Below are 23859 nucleotides of genomic sequence, written 5' to 3' on the forward strand. Positions count from 1 at the left end.
TACTGAGGTGAGAAAGCACGGAGTTTGCTGCCTGGCTTTTCACCTTCCGTGCCGCTTTGTTTCAACGAGTTTGTAAAGAAAACTCCGTCTGGGCTCTCCCCGATCTCCCGGACCACACTCACCTGCGTTTTGGTCACCCTGTGCCGGGCCAGCTTCACCACGGCGAAGTTGCCTTTCCCCAGCGTCCTCTCGATATCGTAGAAGCCGACTCGCAGCGGCCGCTGCTGGGCTGGCTTGGCGGCGGGCACGGCGGCGTACTCCGACATGATCACCATGGTTCAGGCGGGCGGCGGGCGAAGGCACCGCCGCGTTCAGGACGGCAGCATGGGCGCCGCACCTGCACGGGAGACACCGGAGTCGGTCAGAGTCCCCCTCACACCGGCGGCCGCGGCTCCGCCGGGCGCCTCCCGCCGCCGTACGGCGGAGCCGCGGCCGCCCCGCTCCCCTCACAGCCCTCTACCGCGCTCCCCTCAGAGCCGCGACCGTTGGTGCGCGACCGTTGGCGGGCGGCCGTTGCCGCGCCCGTACCTGGCGCGCGCTCCCCGCGGCTCGCGCCGGGCTCTGCCGCCGTGCGGCTAGGGTGTGAGGGAGGCAGGCAGCGCGCATGCGCGGCGCCGCGGGGGAGGGAGGGGGGCATCCCGCGTGCTCCCTCCTCCCTCCTCCCCCCTCCCCTCCTCCTCCCCCCGCCCCTCCCCATCCCGCTCCTCCTCCCCCGCCCACCGGCGAGAAGCCGAGCCGGGCCCCATTGACGTCACGTTTGACGCCAGAGAGACGCGCGGCCCGGCGCGGGGCTGGAGGGGAGCGAGACGGCGCGGCGTTGCCAGGCAACGGGCGGCGCTGACGCGCGCGCTGATGGAGCCGTCGCCAGGGAGACGGGGGGGCGGTGACGTCAGGGAGGGAGGGGAGGGGGCGCCCGGGTCTCCGGCCCGCTCCCCCGCCCCGCCCCGCCCCGCCGCTGTCACGTGACGCCCGCCATCTCGCGGCGGCGTCGCCCCCTGCCGGCGCGCGGCCGTTAGCCGCCGTTAACCGGCCGTTAACGGGCGCGGCGAGCAGCGGGAGCGGGTCGAGCCCCTTGCCCTGCCATCTGCCTGCACCTGCGGAGGTGGCAGCTCCGCCAGCGGGGCTTGGGAGTGAGCCCTTCTGCACCCCTGGGCTGCCTGGGGGTCCCAGACGTGCCCGGGGGGACTCCTCTCTTCAAGGCTCGTTGCCGAAAGCCGAGTGGCAGATGCCTTCGATACAGTTCAGTCTTCACACAGCGTTCATTTTTCACACCAAGTTCAGTCTTCACACAAAGTCCAGTTTTCACACAAAGTTCATTCTTCACACAGCGACCGAAGTTTGCGGAGCCTTGAAAATACGGCTTGAATGATGCCTGGCGCGTCTGTTACTCAGCTTGCTCTCCTCTGTTAAAATCAGCCGAGACTTTTTTTAGACAAGTAATACTCGGTGGTAAGGACCCCGACCAGAAGGCTGTTTGCCTTAGTCTGAAGTCCTTTTCTGACCGTCATCGTCACTAACACACCGGCCCCTTACCTTCCATCCAGCGGCTACCACCGCTACAACGGGATGTGCCAGGCTCCTCGCAATAAAAGTAAGAGTTTCACAGGAGGGATATAGCTCTGCTTCGTGTCAAACTTTGCAGAGCAAGTGATGTGGTTGTTCTCACCGGTAGCTGATGGTCTCCTTAAGGTCCCTGAGTGATTTCTGAAGGGCTCAAGGAGTACCACCTATGGGAGGAGAGCAAACGTGAGCTTTTTATTATTATTATTATTTTAAGATTTACTCTGTGAAGACCTGATGAGAAAAATGTGGTTTATATAAATCGAATTACATGGTATACGAGCTGTGCGTCATAAATATAAACAAGAGAGATCTGCCAGCATGTTCTAGTGAAGCAAACCGGACTTTCTCTGCTTCTCTTATCTAATGAGTTATATTGCTTTTGTCACCCTCAGTAACTTGGTTATGCTGCAGGCTCCTTCATCTAGAACCATGGAGAAGTAACACCTGAGCACCTGCAGGGCTTGAAATGGAGGTGGGAGAGAGCCGTGGCTTGCAGAGCTGGTGGCCAGGAGCCTGAGCATGGGCTCTGCTTGCACAGAGGCACTGGTGTGGTCCCGGTCATGGGACTCCTGCCATTTGGTGTAAGGGGGTAATAGCATACAGCCTGCCTTGGCTATCGTAACGTTCAATTAGCACTTACACAGTGCTTTGAATAACTCACATGAAAAGCTGGGTTATTATTATTATTATTGTTATTTTTAAGCTAACAATGTATTCTCCATGGAGCTCACGAAGAGGAGGTGACGCACAAACAGCATATACAGTAGCAACTGCATGTGAACAGTGCCCCAGGAGTTATAAAGAAAAAAATTACCTTAATAATGGTTCCTCTGCTGTGGTGGGATTTTCCTCCCTTTAATTATAGTTGCTGTTTTCGTTTCAAATTGATTAAGTGTTTTAGGATGGCAAACAGAACCAGGCTTTTTAGAAAGAACACGCAAGGCGGACAGCCCCAGCTTGGAAAGTAACATTTTTATTTATTTTTAAAGGACTCTTTTTTTTTTTTTTTTCCTTCCTAAATGGGAAGAAATGAGCTGGACTTGGTGTTCTGTGTAACATCTCATGATTTTTCCATCCTAAGGAGTGGCAGACACCTGTGCCATGGGACTGCCTGGAGATTGTAAGACGGCACCAGAGGGTTACAATTCACAATCCTGGTTTTAATTACCCACATTAGATGGAAGAGGCAAGAAGAACTGGCAAGTGTTGCTGTCTGGGGAAGGTGCTTATGCAGATCTGCACTCTCTAGTCCAGAGGGTGGGATACATATGGCTTCTTCTGTAGAGGAGGGAGCACACTGTTTTTAGGAGCCATCACACTATTGTATGATTCATTGAGAATTAGAAGACGTCCCATATCTATCACTCTCAGCAGCCTTACCGTATTTCTCTTCAGTTTTCACACATGTGGGTCATGACAGTTTCCATCAGTGCTGCTCAGAAGTAACCATTGCACAGTTTTGGTAGTACCATAATTACATTGTTTTTCTTCCACTTTCACTATGAATCAATAACGTCTAGGCATTATGAACCTCTTACACCGTCCTGTTTCTCTGTCCTAGGGGTGCTTTTCTGAGAAGGTCGATGCTTTTGCAGTTCCTGCTCTAACACTTCTGCTGCCCTCTGGTGTTTTGGATATCCTGAGTGAGGAGTCACTTCTGAGAAACAGCCATGGTCAGCAGAGGGATAATTATGGAGCCGGCTTGTACGTAACGAGGGTAGGAAAGCAAGGAAAGTGGCGTGGCACTTTCCAAAGTGTCTCCACCAGGATGTTCCTCTCAGTTCCCTACGAGGAAGGAGAGGCTGGGAGGCCACAACTGCTCATTTTTTCCATTGCAGTAGTCCTGTGCCCCCTCGCTAAGGGAGGCATGGTCTACGGATGGGAATGTGTATGATGACTGCTGCCTTCCAAAACTCATCTCACAGATATTTCCAGCAATTCAGTCTTCAGTCGTTTCACTCAGCATTTTCTATCAGTTTCAAAACAAACTAACAACAATAGCAACTTTCTTCACTTGGGGAAAAAAAGCAAAACTGAGAAACGGAAGCATTCCTTTCTGCCCATTCCACCTTCCGTAGTTACAGTCAGCCCGGTTTGCTGTCGTAGGATTGCTTGGACACTGCCTGCAGTATGGCTGTGTTTTTCTCTTTTCTTTCTTCTTCTTTTCTTTTTTATTTTTCAGAAAAGACCGGTGATTATTTTGACAATCGTATTTGTTGGGCCATTTTCAGTGTCCCAGCATTTACGCAGTGTAACTGAGAAAAACCTTGCTGAAGTCAACAGAGTTGTTCCAGGTAACAACAAGTCTGAATCTGGCCTAGAAAAACTTAAAATGGAAGGTGTCACATTCCGAAAAGCGTAGGCACATTTGAAGCAAAGGAGATGAGAAAATCAACTAAAGTATTTGTAGGCTTATTTTAAAGCCAAAAATTTTAAGCCAAAAGCATTGTCTTGGGGAGGGGGGAGTGCCTAAATATTTCTAATATGATTTCAAAGTGTCCTTGAATTTGAAAAAATATGTCTGTGAGCACAATTTTGGCAAAAACACTCCTGACTCTCCAAGCTAGCACATCCTTACTGAGGCACCACAGTAGTATCCAGAAATACATTTCAGACCACTGGAATGTCTTTGGTCACAGTATTGCATCACAGTAACATAATTATCATCACAACAATGAGCTTTTGTCGTTAATGTTTATGACATTTCATAATTAATGAGGCGATGGCATTTCTCTGACTTAATACATTGAGCTTGTCTTGCAGAGGAAAGGTACGTAGTGCTCCTCTTCAGCCTTCGCCCTTATCTAGGGCTATAAAACAGCTTTTTAAAGGGTCAGCGCCAGGTATGCAGGGTTCTTTCCTTTCCTGAATATAAAGCGCTATCAAATCCACGGTTAATACCAAGGCTTTGACTGTTTTTGTTCGTATTAGGGGAAGTTCAAACACAGAACAATCAAGACAGTTTATGCCCTTGACAGTGTCTTTCTGTTATTGTCATCGTTTCCCTTCCCTGTTTGTCACTCTGATAATGCTACACTGTGATGGGGCATATGAACCTGACTGACAACTGGCTACAAACACATGAAATAATTATGAAAAAAGAGGAGTGGGCCAGGTTATTTCCACTGCCCGGGATAAATGAAATGCAGAAACTAAACAATCAACACTGAAGAATTGCTTATGAATTCAAGTTGTTTTTCTTCCCCTCAGTTGTTTAAGCTTAATGACCAGAGGTGGTAACAGTACTGGAAGTGCACCTTGTGATCTAACCATATTCAATTAGCAGGAACTCATTTTTTACAGCATGTGGGCTGATTTTCAGGGATGGTGAGCATCCACAGTTTCTGCTTTTTAATGGAAGTTGCCATTGCTCAGCATCTCCACACATGCATCTGTGTCTCCTGCAAGGCAAGGCACGTATTCTGCCAGAGGCTTGGATGGGGGAGGACTGCAGCCAAGAGCCCCCGGGGCTGGGTACGTCTGTGTTCAGCTGCTGCTACCCTGAGCAGCCAGGTGGGTGCCTTCCTGGGACAGAGCACAGAGAGCTCAGGTGCCTACAAGGCAGTACTTGGAAATGCATCTCGAAGCCGTGGTCTTCATAGTCAACATGGAGAGCAGATAAATTGCTCCCCCCATTTACGGTGCCTGCTTTACTGCTGGGAGGGCAAAAGACTGCAGGATGAATGCCATGCCCACGGTGATGTGACAAGCCTGTGGCAAAGCTGTGGCAGACATTTTGTGTGTCCTGAGCCCAGGCGAAGTGCTTGAAGTGCGAGCCCATCCTTCACTCTCTGAGTGACTGATGTTGATTTACAGCTGATATAAGAAAGCTACATACATGCCGTGTTCACAGCCAGCAGCTCTTGCCCGCCATTCTTCACATCAGGCTGGGCTTTCTGTAGGGTCAGCACTTGCAGTTTAACGTCAGCCCCCCGCTTCCTGCTGGAATGTGAACAGGCAGCCTGGCCAGACGTGGCCAGCTTGCTTTCTGCTGCTCACGGGCTTTGCAACCGCTTGCTGGCAGTTTCTGTTGAGAGTGTGTATTACCTCTGACTGCTCCCTGAAACACCCCGCATGCTGTGTTAGCTCGTGTATTGTTTTGGTGTTTGGGGTTTTATAGGCCACACCTGACAGAGAAGCTCAGCGGTATGGGATCTGCCAGAAGCTGCTAAGCCAAAACCAAACAGTAAATAGGCTTCAGCGCAGATGTGAAAGCCTAGGTGGGAGGGAGACATGTCCACAGATCTATTTGACAGGTGAAATTTCCCTTCCCACTTCTCTGGCCTTGCATCCTCCCTGCTCTCTGCCAACCCCCCGTGCCATTTGGAGCTATCATCTTCCTGGGGCCCCAGGCAGAGCTGGAGGCTGAGGAGGAGGCAAAGGGCCCAAGAGCAAAGAGGCTACAGATGGGGTGAGCTGGAAACAGCTGGTAGTAGGGGATGTAGCGTTGGAAACCTCTGGTGTAAAGGTGAGGGAAGGAAATCCACTGATAGTGCTGCAGGAAGACTGCTTGTGTGGAAAAGCCTTGCTGGGGCAGGAACGAGCAGCAGAGGCTGCCCTGTGTGGGCCTTGAGCTCTCAAACAGGAGTCAGAAGGCTTGATCACCTTGTGGTGCTTCACCACCCTGGGGCACCCCAACCCAAGGCAGGGCTCTCAGTAGGAGCTCCACATCCAAGCTCTGAATGAGAGCCCAAATTGCTGAGGTCAAACTCTCTTGGGCCCCTCATGCTTTGCTCTGCCCGGGATCTTTGCTCTTTGGCAACCCTACAAATTCTTAGGGGCAGTTCTGCAGGCCTGATGGACATGGTGGGAAACCCTCCACTCAACAAGTGTGGGAGCCCTCCTGTGGGCAGGCCAGAAGGCTGAATACCATTGCCAGCGGCTTTAAGGCTGCTGGGGTTGCCATGAAGTTTTCCTGCTTGGGCAAGGCCTGCCAGTTATTCCCCAGCCAGTGCAGATGCCCTCACAGGAGACTGTGTACCTGCCCCTGTGCTGTGCTGGAGGGACTCCCTGTGCAGGCAGGAAGGTAATTCAGCCTCGTTCCTTGGGGCCTGACCTTCACCAGCATCCTATTGCTTTTTACAGCCGTGGCATAGGATGCGGCGTTGCCCCGGCGGTGCAGCTGTGGGTGACGTGGACACGTGCCCAAAAGGAAGCAGCCTGAGACAATGGGGTGCGTTGCACACGTATGTTGTTTATAGCCACCAGTGGTGCCTGCTGTGCTGGAAATACTCACCCAAATGCGGCAGTTTTTACGTCCCCTCGCTCCAGCTTCTGCTCCCCTCACTCGTGTGTGTCTCATGCAGAAACCTACACATCCTTCCCTGGGGGCAACATGAACGAGGGCCCGCTTGCCTTTCCTCCATATTAGCACTCCAGCCTCTGAGATCCATTGTGCTCCCGCTGCAGTCTGAAATGGAAAGGGCAATCGCTTTCCTGATGTCCCAGGTAATTGCTTTATCCGCTTGTGGCCATCTGCACCTCTGCCAGGCAAGGGGTAAGCCCTGCCTCTTTGGAAGAGGGCACTAACAGCATTTCTCCACGGCAGGCTGAAAAATCAGGAGCTTCTCCCCTCCCCCTTCCCCCTCTCTACTTTGCTCGCTCTGAAAGAAAACAGAAACAAAATAGAAGTCGCATTCGCAGCACCGTGCCTGTGGTACAGTTATTCCATGGGGAAAACCTGATATATCCACCTATTGTCTGAGCCACTACTAAGAGACCTTAGTGAATGAGCAAGTTACGAAAACAGGTATCCTTCCTTCGAGATTAATGCGATATTTGCGTCTGATGTTTCCTGCCATACAGCACAGATTGTTTGTGCTGATGGACAAGTGAGAAATATGGCTTTCCAGAGAGGGGGGAAGGACTGTTGCAACACACCTTTATTGTCGTCCTCTGGAACAGCATATTAAATTCGTTTTCCATCCATCTCTGTAAATACATTTCCTATAATTGCTACTATGTCAGATGCACTGTAATCCGTCCCCTCCTACGTCAGCTGCATTGTTGTAAACCCCCCTCCCTCCGATGTCAGGAAAGCTGTAATCCTCCTCTTACGTTACACAGGAGCTGCATCTCTGACATTTTCAATTGCATTCACCCCAAGCCAGACAGAGCGGGGATGGAGAACAAAACACCAGTTTCTAGACCATGAATGTAATGAGTTCTCTGGGGTTTTGAGCGTGCATGTGGGTGTTTGAAAGTAAGGTCAAACGCATTTTACACACTCAGCTGGCTTTCTCCAGTCACAGACCAGACAAAGATTACTATTGCTGCAGAACATGAGAAGCTCAGCAGAATTTCTGCATGACATTGAATCATGCATCATATATCCTTACATCCTGGTTCTGTGTGTAGGCTGGGATGAAGGGTAAGACGATAAATAGCGCTTCAGAGAAAAGGGTTAGCAAAAATCTTGCTTCATAAGCCCCAAATGGTGAAATGACTCCCATGAAAGAGTGAGGGAGGTGGGTTGGCTCATGGTTTGTGAGTGGGACACCAAGACAATCTATTTTCAAGTACGTACGCGTATGTTACGCTTCAGTCCCAGGGGCTGAGCAAGAGCCTCTGAACAATAACACACAAAAGGCAAATTTCTTACGTGCAAGTCCTGGCACAAGCCAACTCTGAGCTTCCAAGGAAGGAGAACACAGGGCATATGGCATCTAAATATATGCAGTCATGGATGACAAGAAACATGGAAGAACTTTTTGGACGGAGCTGTTTGTTAACATCCTGAAAATATCTTTCACGAGATGGATACTGACAAGACAACTCAAATCCAGATGGTTCTCCTGTGATTGTTTCAAAAGAGCTCTAACTCTGGGGTAGAATAAGCAGCTTGTGTTACCGGAGAAGGTTGCTTGTGACTCCTCGAATAGGAAGCCAGGTGTTTGTACTTCAGTGAGAAATACCCCTCCTGTCACACAGCTGATATAGCCAGAGGGCACACAGCTTTGTCTTCCTATCCAGCAGGATGTGCTATCTTCAGAAGCTCCTCATGTTCTAGACCAGTTTGGGGTTGGTTCCAACTCTCTTTTCTTTCTGCTGATAGCCATCACCTCTCAGAGGATCCGCGGCAATTTATTTCCTTGCTCAATTTATGCTTCTCTGTTTGGCAGACGTTTCCCCAGTTTTATAGTACATACCTGCAGAAAGCCTTTTCAGTTAGGTCTGCAACTACCGACCTTTGTGGAGAAGGTAGACTGGTGTCTCAGCTTAAAGAGATGCCTTTTAAGAAGGCAATTTAGGATCAAGTATCCTCTGAAGCTATTTTTTTATTACTATCTTATTTTTTTGTCACCATCAAGATTATGTGAGTATAGAAAGACCGTATTCTACAATGTTTATTTTAAAGAATAACAATGCTAGATGCTTAAAAACATAGAGGGTCAGGTTAGGAAGAGACCTAATTGCACAGCAATTCCCACTGCAAACCAAGGTGAGAAAGTCAGGAGCTGAATTCCTCTGAAACTTCTGGACACCTCGATGCCTGCATAGGCATGGATTCTTCCAGCCAGCCTAATTCCACTTTGGCACGTCACTCATGTCAGCAGGGCATTTTGAGCTTAAAGCATCCAAATTCTGTCATTTGCAACAGAAGCAGAAAGAGCATGAAGGAAAACAAAATGGGCATTGGCTGATTTGCACTGGGTCCCAATGCAAAACCCCTTCTGGAAGGCTGTGCGTGGGTGTGCGTGTGCATTACCCTGCAGCTGCAGATGGCACATCCCATCAGAGGTAAAGATCCGGGGCTGACAGAACTGGCCGTAATAGAGAGTATAGTCTGGAAGGCCTCCAGAGACATCTCCTTGCTTCACTGCTTGTCGATAAAACACAATCTGATGGGCAAACCTCTCTAAAGTCTCATTCGTTAATGACGATAAGAGATTACAGATAGGAAAGCTTATATATTTTTCTAGTTCATTCCTTTGATGGGATGGAAACATTTTCATTGCTTGAAATACCAAGTACAGCTTAACCTGGGATCGAAGGCTTTAGCTTACAGTGATATTGGCAAATATTTTCCTCAGCCAAAAAGTAAATTTCTCACATTTGAAATCAAAGGGATCAGCCTTAAAGGGATATGTGCCTCCTCTGTTAATGCAGGAAGGTCCTCCTCCCGATGCTTTTTGGGAAGCAGAACAAGCTGCCACACATAACACACATCAAAGCGGACGAGTGCAAGCTCCCAGTGTAGTACAAAGTATGGGGCACAGCAACTCATCTCCACAAGCAGGACAGGGCTGTGGTGAAAGCATCCACCCTGCATCTTCACAGGACTGGAAGGTATTGTGGAGCAGCCTACAGCAGGCTCCTCTGTTTCCAGAATCTCACCATTTTTGCTGTTATTCATAAACAGAAGGCTTGTTAAATAACACAGCAGCTGCATGAGTGTTTAGAGAGGTTGTACTCCTGCAACAACCTTTATGAAAGGGAAATATTGGTTTGGGAATTGGGGGCTAGAAAAAAATGCCAAGACCAAACCCACAGAATGCGCAATGAGTATTAAAGGCATGAACGGCTGTACAGTTCACCAGTGATCCTCTGCTGGTCACTGCAGCTGTTCACTAAGGAGTTACCAGTGATAATGAACTCTCAAAAACCTGTGTCCGGCTTCAGAAATAGATATTTTTTTCCCTGAAAATATTGCTAATGGAGGCAGACACAGGTTTTGCTCTTGGGCTTCCTGCTCACTCAGGGGACAGGGGCACATGAGGCTGGCTGCAGACCTTGGAGAGAGGATAGCAATAGCTAGACTGGAATGAAAAAAGAAAAACAAAAAGTAGAAGGAAGCAAAAACTGCAATGTTTCCCCCTCTTTCTGCCTAAGTGTTTCAGTGCTTTATGGAAACTCGTATTTTTCCCTCTACCAGCAATACAAATTGCACCTCATTGCAAGCTTTTACCCTTCAAAGCCTTTCTCTCTCTGCCTTCATTTCCCAGTCTGTAAAGCACATAATGGCTCTGCCCATCCTTCCTGGCCTCAGGGCTGGTGGAGAAGGGCTGCCCCTGGGGTTCCCCAGGGCTCAGCTTCAGCTCCCAGCAGCTCCCTGGGCCTTGTGGTTTGTTACCCATGAAAGCTCTCGCAGCTGTCCAGTCCTTCATTAGCTCTGGAGCCGGGAGAATCGGTGTGATCCAGGCTCAAAATAGTTTAAGACAACTGCATCCTATCCACCTAAAAGTCCCCCCGCAGGTTCTTGCGGATGGCCCCAAACAGCTGTTCAACAGCTCTATTTCAGAAATGAGGGGAACCGTGTAGCATGTTGAGTTGTCAGAGCTGCCTCGGAAAGGAACAGCGTGCCTGCCTGTCCTGCCTTGGCCGAAAATGCCCCCAGCCAGTGCTAACTGTGCCAAAACCACGATTATCTCATCTCCCTTGTTCTTCTGGGATAACCGAGAGCTGGCTTTTAGAGGCCGTAATAGTAGCGCTGCTTCATCTCCTAACAAACTCACCTGAGCTGTTTCTGACAGCTGCATGTGTTGAGCACAAGCACAAGCAAAAGAGATCCCCCAAACGCTCCATAATTATGAGATAAATGCTGGACACAGAGGTGGTGCCTTCTGCCTGCTTTGAGGCCAATGGGCTTTGGGCCAGGGCATCACCTGGAGAGCAGAGGCAATGGAAGAAGGGGCAGGCAGCCACCGAAAAACAAAGTGTGGCGGTGTGTGGTCTGCAGTTTTCAAAAGCTGTGTTGCCTTTCTGCGTAAGCAGCCCCAAGCAGTCAGTAGAGCAGCACATCCTCATCATTCACCCTGTGAAATATATGAGGCGTCTGCAAAATTTGGACGAGTGCGTACAAAAGATTTGGACAAGTCCCGGTAACACTCCGGGTATCCCTGCAGAGTAGATGCGGTGCGGCTGGCAGGGCTGGCTGCCCACCCACCGGCTCAGATTTTCTGCTCAGTGACCAGGGTTACATTTTGGCTCTAATTTATGCACAAGGGAAAAAACAGGGGAGGGGAAAAAAAAAAAAAAAAAAAAAAAAAAAAAAAGGAAGCCTTTGCATCAGACCCCTGTGTGTGCAGTAACCCAGCTTTCTGGATCTGGCCCCAAGGTCCAATCCACAACCCAGACAGAACATGCTGATACCATGGGCCCTAGGCAGACAAGGCTGACAACCCTTCCCTGCACACGTGGCACTTTTAATGCTGATGTTGTGTCAAACAGTGAAAATGAATGCTTCCCTAATAATTGCTCTCGGGAGAAGTCACATTGTAGTCTGCGTCCCACAGAAACATCATGAGTCAGAAGAGAGGCAATTCCGCGACAATTGTGCTGTTAGCTGGGGTCTGGGCTGTGATGAGCAGGCAGGTCCCAGCAGGATGGTAATTTTGGTTCTGTCATCCTACATTTTCCTTTTTACTGCTAAGGTGTTCCTACTCTGAACCCCTGCCCAGGCGTATTGCACTGCCCGTGCTCACGGGGGTAGAAGCACCCTTTGGATGCATGGCTTGCATCATTAGTCACAGACTTTGGTCCTTCTGCTCCCGTTTTCTCTGTGGCAAGAGCCCAATCTCTCTTTCTGACACCGTTCTGCAGGGCCAAGTCCCTTTGCCACTGCACTGAGCAGCACTAAAATCTTTTCAATAGCTCATCAAGAGTCCAGTGACCCAGCTGCAGATGGAGATGCCGAAAATATTCTGATCCATATGTGCTGATGACATCTAAACTTTGCTGAGCAATAAAACAGAGGAGGGCTGGTGCGACACTCCTGGAGGACAGCAGGGCCCTCTCTGGTGGGTCAGCACCTGAAATGTCTGGCTCTCTGTGGTGTGTGAGCTGTGCTAATGGGATGGACGTGTCAGACAGATGGGCTGGGCACCAAGCCTCGTGCAGTTAGTCTGTCAGATGGGAACGTCCTGTGCCAGGGGCTGTGTCTCACAGGCAAAGAGCTAAGCATGCTGTTGGCTCTTCGTAAATACCACATTAACAGCTGGCATGTGCATTGGCCAGCGCTTCAAAAGGACACGCTGAGGAATGAAACCTCTCTGGGCGTAAGGGGTGGTGCTGCAGATGCACAGGGACAGGGTGAGAGGCAACAGAAATGGGTTGCAAGAGGGAAATTCTGATCAGACACTAAAAAAATAGAAGTCCAGCACAGTCCTTGATCTATGTTGGCCATGCTCGGAGCAGGGGCTGGGACCAGAAGTCAGTCACCTGATGTCCCTCCTGACCTGCACAACTCACTGGTTTTATGACCGTGCAGGACAAGTCCCAGTGACTCACAGAGACAGCCTGAGGAGGGAGACTGAGCTAAATTCTTTTCTGCTCTATCACTGTTAAATGAGAAGGTGCAAAAAGTGTCTTGCTCACCGTGGGGACTGTGAGGAGCTGCTGCTCTTCATCAGGAACCCATGAGATTGTGTCCACCACGGCATGTCTCTAAGTTTATTAAGGCAGTAGGGTTTTATTTTTTATTTTTCTTCTGGCTGAAAGCTCATTCACAAGAAACACGGTCCCCATCAGTTGCGGCCCACACAACTCCTGCTCAGCAGCTGACGTTTCAGGAGGGATCACAAAGCCTTTGGGACACAGCAGCGGCAGCAGTATTTTGTGGTTGGGGGAAAGAGCTGAGCTGTGGGAAACCCATCTGCCCCTCAGTTCATGTGGTGGAAGCAGGGTGTCCCACCACACCAGGAAGTCTCTCAGTTCCTGGCCATCCCCTCCCTGGCTCGCTGAATATGCAAGGAGCCTGTGGAAAGTGGAACTGCTGAGAGCAACCCACCCCGAGGCAGTTCAGAGATGTGATCAGGCTGCTGTGGAGGAAGCTGGAGACGTGGGCTTCCCCCAGGGAGATGAAGCCACTGTCTCTGCATCTCCCACATCCCAGGCAAGCACCCTTGGCCCAGGCCAGCAGGAGATGGCACCACCACCACCGCCACCATTTGGTGAGGAGCACCTGAAGCTGAAGGGAAATGGAGAGCTCAGGGTGTTTGCTGAGGATCAAATTAAGTGCTTCATCCCGTGCAAAGCTCATTTCCACATTTTTATTTTTTTTTTTATTTTTTGGCTGCCAGAACTGCAAGGCCCCTCCAGCCCAGCTGCCCCAGCTCCAGGCAGCAGTGGTGCCCTGGGAGCAGGAGCAGGTCAGGGGCATGGTGATGCCTGGCCTGTCAGTGCCAGAAAGTAAACACAAAGGAGGGAGGGAGGGATGTTCACAGGATTTATGGCTGTGACCCTTGAAGCCTGCAGCTCATTTTACTTTCTATGGCAGGTAGTTTTCTCTGAATGAGTTGCAACACCACAACAACCCCTTGTGCTCAACCACAGGGTTAGCGAGTGTTTGTGACAGAAATTGTGAATAAAACTGATGGGATTTTATTTATTTATTGATTGATTGATTGATTGATTTATTAAGAAGTAGAAAAATAATGATACGAGAACTGAGCACAAGCAGTTTCACAGGAACTAGCTGCTCTTTCCCGCTGGGTCGGTGTATTTGCCCAGCACATAAGCAGCACTGCTCACACAGCTCACAAGGAAATCTGACCGGCAGCGCAGGCTGCCTGGGTGGGGAGATATTTTTGTCCTAAGGCCCCAAAGAGGAACAAACAATATCAAGCAGAGAGCATAGGTGAAAGGCAAGCTGTGCGAGACAAGCTCCGGGGCAGCCTGGGGAAGACGGGTGAGTTGCTGTGTGGGTGAAAGCCAGAGACCCCTGTGTCTACAGGGATCAGCCTGGGAGGATGGGAAATGGGAATTGTGTGGGGGAGTTGGAGAAGAGCCCCTGCTGCTCCCACATAGAGGGGAAGAGTGGGAAGAAAGCTGAGCCGAGTTGTGGGCAGAGGCCGCTCAGCCCAGGGCTTTAAATGTCAGGGTGAGGAGGTGACCAAATGTGGAAGGAAAGAGAGCGGGATGGTATTGGAGGGATGGAGAAAGTGGGCTGGCTTGGCTGGAGCAGAGAAAAAGATGACCACAGCTGCCCCGCGCTGGATAAGCCAGAGAGAGAGAGGTAGGATGAGCTTACAAATTGATGCAGTGCTTGGTTGTCCATCAGGGAGCACAGAGAAGGTGGCACAGACTCAGGGTACGAGGGAAGCAGCGCTGTAGGGACAGAGGGAGAAGAGGACTAAATGGTGCCGTGCACATGGGCAGCTCCCACCCTGAGAGAGGGAAGGCCCCAGTGCCAGAGGTGTGGTGGGCACGGGTGGGCCATGGCCAAGCCCAGCAAAGAGTTGGGACCAGCTTTCTTGGCATTTTGAAATGAGCCTCACACATCCCGTCCACCAGAGGAGGTTTCCCTGCAGTGGGCTCCTTGGGGAGCTGCCACCCAAATACAGTGCCTCAGCCTTGCAGGAGGGTGGTGGCTGCTGGCAATGCCACCTACACCTTGGGCTTCCTCTTCATGCTCAGCTCTGTCCCATCCCATCCCATCCCATCCCATCTTATTTTGGGGATAGGAACAGCAGCCTTGGGAAGAGCTGGCTGAACAGAAGCAGTAACTATGCAAAGATAGTCCAGGAAAACTCAAAATGAAGAACTGCCATGAAAGCATCGACAGATGGGGCCGCAAAGGCCTGTCCCCAGATAACACATCTCCATTGGGTGGCATCTGTGATCCAGCCTCCCAGTGCCCATGCATGGAGCTATGTAAGGTGCAGTAAGCGGTGCTACACGGCCCAGGGAAGCCAGATTTGAAGAACTGTCACAAGTGGACTTTCTTAGAGCTCTGGTCCAGATTTGTTCTCCAATACCCCCAGCGACTGCTGCTCTTTGTGTCTGTCCTGGACAGCAGTGTTGGGGGAGACAGGACTGCAATGTAACCAGACCTGGTGGGGGTAGGAGAAGTCCTCCTGCAGCCTTGTCTGCCAGACTGCTCTCACCCCTGCTGTCAGCAAGCAGTGATAACGGAGGGGAAGTGTTGATTTTCCAGCAAGGATTATTTTCTTAAAAATTCCTATCCCTTGTAAGTCACTGGAGGATTTTCTGCTGACTTCAAGGAATGAAATCCTAGCACTTAGATATCCAAAAAATGTGTGCAGTGGCCAAGGAAGTTGCTCTATCAGCTTTTGGGGCACTATTTGGCTATAAGACCACTCTGCATGAATACACAGTGGAGATTTAAAGGCCACATCTCCAAGTGGAACTCACCAGTATGGCTTTCTCAATCTGAACGATCTATAGCACCCCAAAGCAAAGTGCTAACCTGGTATAAATTGAGCCCAATGCAGGCTTAATTAAATCATTTCATGCTCCCAGCCCATGCTGCTGGAAGAGCAGGTGAAAATATTCTCAAATAAACCGGCACCAAGTAAAAGCAAGGTTCAGTGTTTAAGAGCCCATGGCTTGTGTGAGGCAGAAGAAATTCTCTGGGTGCTTACTAGATCACTTCAGAACAGCTGGTATGGGGGAAAGGGATGCATTTACTTACAAATATCCAATCTCCTGCAAAGAGAGTGCTATTTTCTGGGCTCTCCTGGAAACAGCCCTCCAGATGGGAGCATCTCGGCCATCGCACAGGAGGCATTTTCAAACCACACTAATGTGCAGTGAGGTGGAAGCTCTGAGTGCTGGTTCAGACCTTCTGGAGAAGGCCAAGACCCTGTTTAACTTCCATTAATGCCACTACAGTCACTTTTGATAGTACTGAATAGAAAATGGAAAAAAAGAGAAAGATAAAAACAATCTTAAAAGCTTTGCAAAAATACCACATTTTTAAAGACAGACGCATTTGCTTTAAAGTGGTTTTAAGGGAAAGAAAGCGTGAAAGGATAAACCTTTCTTCTCAGATTCCCAAATTCTGGGCTGGGCACTGACTGGGACATGATTCAGTGCTTGTCAGGCTGTGCTGGTGTGGCCAGCTGAGATGTTCAGGTAGCAGCAGGGAGTTTGGGGCAGGAGGTGTCCCCCGTCAGCCCACACTTTTGGAGCAGCACAGAGCGAGCAGAACAGAAGCTGGGTTTTACCAGTGCCATAACAGCTTGAAGGGTTGGAGAGAAAGGCCGAGAGGAGCAGTTTGTGTCCAGAAAGAAAAGCAGTGGTCACAAGCTCCAAGTGACCGCAAGTGCTTTACGCCATGCATAAATGTCACACCACATTTTAAGTACTGGATCAGCCTTGTTCAGCCAGCTCTGGACTGGTGACAAATATGCTGCACTACTTTTTAACATGTTTCCCTCGATGGATTATCTAGCAACAAACACTGCGTTCAAAAAAGTGCTGCTGCTGCAGTTTGAGATTTATTTTAACTCTTCAGAAAAAAAAAAAATCTCAGAATCAAAACAAAAAGAGCCACGAAGGAGTGTGGGAAACTTCTTCCTAGATAAACGTGAAGTGACATCGCTGTGCTCCCTCCACCCTGACGAGGCTGCTCGGATGCCACCCGGAGAGGAAGGAGGATGTGTGGTCTAATGAGTAATGTAGGACTTCGCTACAGGGCTCTGAGTCAAGGAGCACCTCAGACAAATCGCTAATTGCCTGTGATTTACTCCCAGTTAGCTGAGGAGCAGCAGCCCAGTCCTGGGAACACAGCGAGCATTTAATCAAGCAGGGCTCGACCGCTGCTTTCAAACCCGGGCTTCCAAAGCATGCAGGATAGTTGCAGCATGTCCTTTAGCCCTCCCAGCAGTGGGGACAAGCCCCCTTTCCAAGTGCAAGCCCTTGGCAACCTGCAGGGACCCTGGGCACCAAGGGGCCTGTGCCCCCTGTAGCCATAGGGCTGGAAGGGGGTCGGCCGTCAGCTGCGTGGAGCCAAGCCAAGTGAGATTTTTTTCAGGCGTCTCAGGCTGGAGGAAGGTTAGCTATTATTACTAGATAAGGCATTTTCCATCCAAATATGACATTTGAAAATGCCCCGTTCCCAAATAAGCATTTCTGAGAAGCCTGAACAAAAACAAAGTGTCAGGATTCATTGGTGAGACCGCTGCATGCCGCTGCAACTAACCCCCTGCCCCCCTCCCCAGCTCACTTCCCCCTTTGCCTTCTTTCAAGGAAGAAAAATAAATGTTGAAATTGGAAGGCTTCCAGCAGAACTGAAATTTCAGTTTCCAGCAGCCAGTCCAGGAGGGTCGTGCAGGCCCATGGGGCTGGGGGCTGCAGCCAGTGCTCCAGGGGGTCCTGGAGGTGGTACCAAGCCAGGTGACAGCTCTACCTGCCCACGGAGCAGTGGGATCCACAGGGATGGGAGCACTTGCTTTGTGCAGCTTGCTGTGGAAGCCAGTACCCCTGGCTATGACTTCCCTTATCGGGACTGTCCCCCACCTCCCCAACTAGCACCCATCTGCCTGGGGTGAGCCCGTTTTTGTCTGTATGCACTTCTCAGGTGCAGGGCTGGGACCTTGCAGTCAAGCATCCCCTGTGCCAGGCAGCTAGCCAGCCCTGCACTCACGCAGGGCAGGCGCCCGGGGAGGATGACCCCTCTCTGCACCACGAAGCTCCTGCGTGACATTTGGCCATTGCCCGCCACATCCAGGGGCAGAGTTCAGAGCCCACGCTGGTGACTCAGCACCTCGCTGCAACACCAGCGCAGTGACCCACCAGGGCAGCGGGGAGCTGAGCCCGCGGCAGGGCTCTCCCAGCCCGATAACCTCCCCGCTGCACCGCGTGCTGCAAGAGCGGGGTGAATCAGCCCGTCCCTTGAGGCTGTTAAACCAGAGGGAAGCTGTTTCTTCAGAGAGTGTCCCGCACCCTGCAGATGAGGCGAGGTGAAGCAGGCACCCATCAGCTACTGGCAGTTTTGTAGCCGCAACTCTTTGTGCCAACAGGCACCGCAGCCACGGGTGGTTTGAAGCACCGTCGGAGCCAGGGCTGTGCTCCCCACCTTCGGCAGCACAAGTGCAACGCCTTCCTGTATTGCGGTGCCGTCTCCGTGCCAAGTCCTGCTCCGGCTGACGTCTGACAGAAGTCTTGTCAGATAACCCCGGGGGTCAGCGTGAGGCCAGGGGAGAAAACACCGGCAGGGAGAGTGCTCGATCGCTCGATTGCCACAGCCCTCGGCACTTGTAAATGCGGGGCTGGAGGGGAATCTGTTGAGAAAGACGACGTCTTGCAAGGAGCTGCAACAGCTCCCCAGGGAGGGGGCAGTGGGAAAGCACCACAGATTCACGTTTCCTAATTAACGGCATTACCACACGACAGAAGAAAGAGAAGCGGAGCAGCATGAAGGTCACCCCATTGCCTCCTCTGTGTATTTCCTCCTGCCTTGTTCTCTTCATCTCATTCTGGGTCCTGTTGTTGGGGATGCATTTATTTCTCCCTCTTACCAGCCTGCTGCTGTCACGGTGTCTCATGATGGGAGAGCTATGTCAAGAGGCACCATTTATTCCCCGGAGTTACTTTGTCTGATAACACCCTTCCTTGCAGCCAGGGCCCCTTCATGGCCAAGCTGAGCACCAGGACCCATCACAGGGCATCCCGACGCAGTGGGGCTCCAACTACCTGCAGCCTCCTGGGCACCCCATGCGCTCCAAAACATCTCCAGTGCTGTCTGTCAAGGGGGTGACGCAGCCCGGGCATATTTAACATGACCCAGTGGGCAAAGGGGAAATACAGTTCAGTTCAGTGACAGACAGCAGTTATGGGTATGAGTATCTCTGAGAAAAATGTCCCAGTGTAATTGCAGTTCATTGCTCAACCCCTTTCCTCTCTTGCAGCTCTATACTAGCAAACCAGCCCAGCTTTTCTGTCTCCTGCTCTGTTGGCTGAAGGATCTCTTGACAACCTCAGTGGAGAAGAGGCACTGGGGGTTCTTATTCTGCAAGGACGATTTCGCTTTTAGGGATGTACCACAAGCACAAACACATGCATGCGATGCACGGGTGTTTATTTATCTACGAGTTGTGAATGCTGCTGCCCTTTTCTTTTGGCTGTAAGTTCACTTCTCCCACAGTGCCTCCTCCTACAGATCACTGCACATCCTATATCCCAACTCATTGCCTCCACTGGGCTTCTCTAACCCCCTTCTTAGCAAAAGGCTCAAACACATAAGAGCCCCCCAACACCTCCTGTTCCCCCAGCAGTCTGCAGAGGCCACCCATGGCTTGCATCCTCGGTTGCAAGAGATGTTCTGCTGAGACTGCGCTGAAACACCTTTAAAGGTGCTGGAGAAATGTGGTGAGGACACATGGTCTGCAGGGCTGTGAGCTCCAAGTCCTGGCTCGTCACCCCCTGTGTAGGTAAGCAGGCAACAGACAGGTAAAAAAGTGGTTGTGGGAAGCCTGAGGCAACAAACAGGGCTGTTTTCAGCGGTGCTGCCAGCCTGCTCACCGGGTCCAAGGACATGGCTTTGAGGGCTCCAGGGAGGGGGCCCCTCTCGCATGGCTGGGCAGCGATGCCTTGTGCCACAGGGGCCGGGCCGAGCTGAGCCATGATCCCATCTGGAGGTGCTGCAGGGAGGGGATGGCCGCCCTGCTGGGAACAGGCCGTGCTCCCTCAGCACCCACGGCAGTGCTGTAACGCCGCTCCTGGGGGAAGATGAATAATTTAGGAACAAACTGAAGCCTCTATTGTGTTCCGAGCAGGCTCTCATGTTTGCTTATCACGGCGACGTCTGAGCCCCTTCCTGTAATGCATTTCAGCTATCTGATGAACCTTCGTCATGTTTAGAGAAACATGATGAAGAGAAACCTAGGGTAGACATGAACCACTCGTGGTCCATTAAAAGCTGAGAAACACAAATCATTTAGGAAGGGTTGTCAGTGTGGTGGGCATCTCTTCAATCTGGGTCATTTGTTGAACCCACGCAGACCACCGGAGTGGATTTAGGCTCTTTGATTTTTAAAAGTGGTTCCTGGAGCCGTTCTGGAAGGGCTTTTCCTGGACGGGCCCATGTGTCAGCACCCCTGTCCCAGGGCACGCACGTGACTCAGGGCAGCCATTTTGACTGAGGCACACGGGAGGAGATACCGTGCTCTAAAATCGGAGCTGTCGTTAACAGCAGAGAGATTTTATGTAAAAAAAAGAAAGTGTCCTGAAAACCTTAATTATCTACATAAGTGAAAATCTGTATTGGCAGTATCCCGTTTCAGGCAAAGGAGTATTAAGCCATACCACAGGTCAGGAGCAAGACCCAAACTTTAAACATAGGCACATAAGAGTTAAGAGTGAGACACATTTACCTTCCCATCAGCTAAACAAAGGGATTGCCTATGGGAAGTGCTTAATAAGAAAAGAAAGGGTGGCTGCAATGCAACTCAATCTGCACTCCATGTATTTAGTGAAAACAACACACTGACAGCCGCCTTCTGAGAAGCCTCGAACGGGATTACCGAAAGCCGGCTGGTTTACAGGAATACACAGGGCAGCTCGGTCTCTCCATTCACTGGTCGCTGGGGGCTGGATGGAGGGAACAGCTTAGTCACCGTTAGGGGAACCAAGAGCTGAAACCTTCACCTCTCTTGCAACAGAGGAGGAGTTGTTTTTTTCTTGCCCACCACTTATGTCACAGCTTGTGTGTGGTGGACAACTCTCCCCCACTTCCCAGCAAGCTTTCCATGTCACTGAGTCACACCATTGATGTCCCTGTGGGGAGGTGCCCGAAAATGAATATCTCATAGGGAACATTGCGAATACCTTGGCTGAACAGCCGCTGGGACAGCAGGGAGTATGTACCGATGGAGGCTGGTCTTTGGGCAGCGCTGCAGCCTCTGGCTGAAACTGCAGTTCTTTACAAGGCGGGGTACGAGACCTCCAGGGCCTGGCTTAGTGGCCGTGAGGTAAATGCCTTCACCAGAGGCCAGCCTGAATGTTCCCTGAGGTCAAAGAAGACTCACACCGATCCCAGTGGATTTCTACTGAGGGGTTAAGAACCTGGGGTTAGGTTTCCAGAGGAACTAAGGTGTTACTTCTCATAAGCTAAGGGTCAGTCCTCTCAAAGCCTTCCTGGCAGCAGCATCCTCGTATCCAACGGTTCAAGAATTGAAACGTCCGAGTAAAAGCATTTAAACCCACATTCCCCATCCCACGTGAGACTGCAGAGCATGCTGGGGCTGGAAGAGACGATCTCATTCCCTCCTGCTGAAGCTGTTCCACTTCACGTAGATTAATTAAGTATTGATGCAAGTATTGATTACTCTTGTGCTACGTATTGGAAAACTTATCCTCAACCTTTCGTGGGCATTTTTCCATCCCTCTATAATTAGATACCCGGGCAGATACTCTTCACCCAGAGAAGGAGATGCTGGGTCATCATGATGTCCTGCAGGTTAAGACCAGTGCTTGTGAGCAAGGCAGTGGGAAGGAGCAGCGGTGCCTTGGTAGGCAGGAGGAGAGCACTGCCCTTAGGCTCAGCAGCCACCAGCAGAGCCCGCACCTGAGGAATGTGAATGCCAGCCATTATATTAGCTGTTATATTAGCCATTTGTGCAACGGGAGTGTTTTACCAACCTGGGCTGCTTTGGGTCAACACAGTAAAGCCACACGCATCTCCCCAAGCAAAGCCCATGAACTATTGCACCACTGGTTGGTGGTGGCTGTGCTCAGGGAGATTGCAAACTCTCTGGGTGAGCAGCACCCTTCTTTGTACCCCAGCTGAACAAAGCAAGCCTGTGGAACAGACATGCATTAATCACATCCTCTACCTGCATGCAGACATCTTTTAAAAACACCTTAACTCTTTGGTGTTTTGGAAGCCCTTCATTTGCAGGATGCAGACAAGGAAGAGTCAAAAATCTTACAAATACCAAAAGCAGAGGAGTGTGAAACAGTTCCTCCTAGTGTGAGGTTTGATCTATGCCTTCCCCAGGTTTTGCTCTGAGTCACAAGGTTAATACGGGTCTTATATCACAGAGCTATTTTCAGCAGATGCTTTTGCTCCCTGTGGTGAAGCAGTATACAAATGCAACGATATCATACTTACGAGGCAAAATTAAAAGGGAAATGTGCTTTTCTTCAAAGTGGTTGGTGGATCTTTCAATCAGAAGTTGATTTTCCAAGGAGACTGCAAGTAAGGTACGTCAGCACTGGAGGTAAATCTGCCTGGACTGCTCCCTGACCTGATCTGGGGTTCTGTCCCAGCGTCATCAATAAAATCCCCACTTTTTGAGCAAATTCGCACTGTGTGCCAACAGAGTTCACTGGCATGGGGTGCATTCACTTCAGAAATAGGAAGTAAACAATAGGTCAGATAAGAGCTGTCCCATGTTATTCACAAACAGCGAAAACAAAACTTAGAAGTTAGATAGGGCAGCTTTTCATAACATCAAGTAAGCTAAAGCTCTGCCGTTCGTCAATAAAAGCATCCTTGTCTGTTTACTGGCACTGAGGGAGACAACTGAAACATTTTGCGATTTATCAGCCTCTTTGCAGCGTGAATATTTGCACATGGTCGAGCTTTTTTCTTTTTCTTTCTTTTTTTTTTTCTTTTCTTTGCCTGAAATCAACAGAAGAGTGCATGATTTCTCACTAACGACATCGCCAGTTTCTGTGATTCTGCCAGAATCAATAGACTCCAGCGATGCCTTTGATGTGGAGATGTGCTGGTGAAGCAAGCTCACTGCGGTCTGTTTTTAATGCTTTCGGTGTGCGTGTTCCCATTGGCGGAAAGTGGAGAGTGGGAGATAAAACAGGAACACAAAACACATTTTACATGACACCTTATCCTACCCAGAAGCAGAGAGGCACTTAGACCTCACAGTTCCTCCCTGAATGGTGCTTCGGTCAACAGTTTGAAGTAACATTGCCTAAAGTGGCATTTATCTTTGGGGCTATCTATCAGATTCCTTTCTAATTTTGTTACGTGTGTGTTCCTTGCTGTTTACGCCGTACATGGTTAAAGGGAATCTTTGTTGCTTCTCCACAGGTTACAGCAAGGTCAGGACTTAGCACTGTTCATCCTTTCACCTCCTAAATATCGGACATTCAGTCCTAAAGGCTCTGTCACAGAAGGGGAAGCATACCCACAAGGATACCTTCTCTCCTGGCTGCCCATAATGTTACCTTCTGCACACTAAGCTGGCCACGCTGGAAGCCTTTTCTGGAAGCCTGCCCCGAGGTCTGCAGTGCAAGAACGAGTTTATGTATGATTGCAGACAGAAATGAGCCAGTTTCTTCCTGCTTTAGGCTTACGTCTAAAGCTCGGCTAGAGGGATTTATCCCTGCACTGACCTGAGACAGACAAAGCAAATCAGTCCCAGGAATGAGCCGAGACCACCACCCAGGTCACTCCAGGGCCTGATTTGCTTCCCCTGTCTCAGAAGAGATACCCAAATGCACGGAGATCACCTTCTGTGAGGACACCTCCGAACACCCCCACCTCTCTCCTTCACCACGCAAAGACTCAGGGTACAATGAGTTGCCAGGGTGAGGGAACCGAGTCTAGATTTTGGGGCAAAAGTCACACTTAACGAACCTCCAGCT

The 23859-nt window shown here is 50.4% G+C and overlaps 1 protein-coding gene across 1 annotated transcript in view; it reads right to left on the reverse strand.

Moving 5' to 3' along the window:
* The window catches only part of SIK1 (salt inducible kinase 1), a 38481-nt gene that overhangs the window by 12675 nt on the left and 1947 nt on the right, over positions 1-23859 (reverse strand). The window contains exons 2-3 of the mRNA XM_035315920.1: positions 13159-13166; positions 123-341 (exon numbers count right to left, since the gene is read on the reverse strand). Of these exons, the coding sequence (XP_035171811.1) occupies positions 123-275 (153 nt within the window). The 5' untranslated portion in view covers positions 276-341; positions 13159-13166. The remainder of the gene's footprint in view (positions 1-122; positions 342-13158; positions 13167-23859) is intronic.

Source organism: Oxyura jamaicensis, chromosome 1 (assembly GCF_011077185.1).
Source record: "Oxyura jamaicensis isolate SHBP4307 breed ruddy duck chromosome 1, BPBGC_Ojam_1.0, whole genome shotgun sequence".
NCBI classification, from domain to species: domain Eukaryota; kingdom Metazoa; phylum Chordata; class Aves; order Anseriformes; family Anatidae; genus Oxyura; species Oxyura jamaicensis.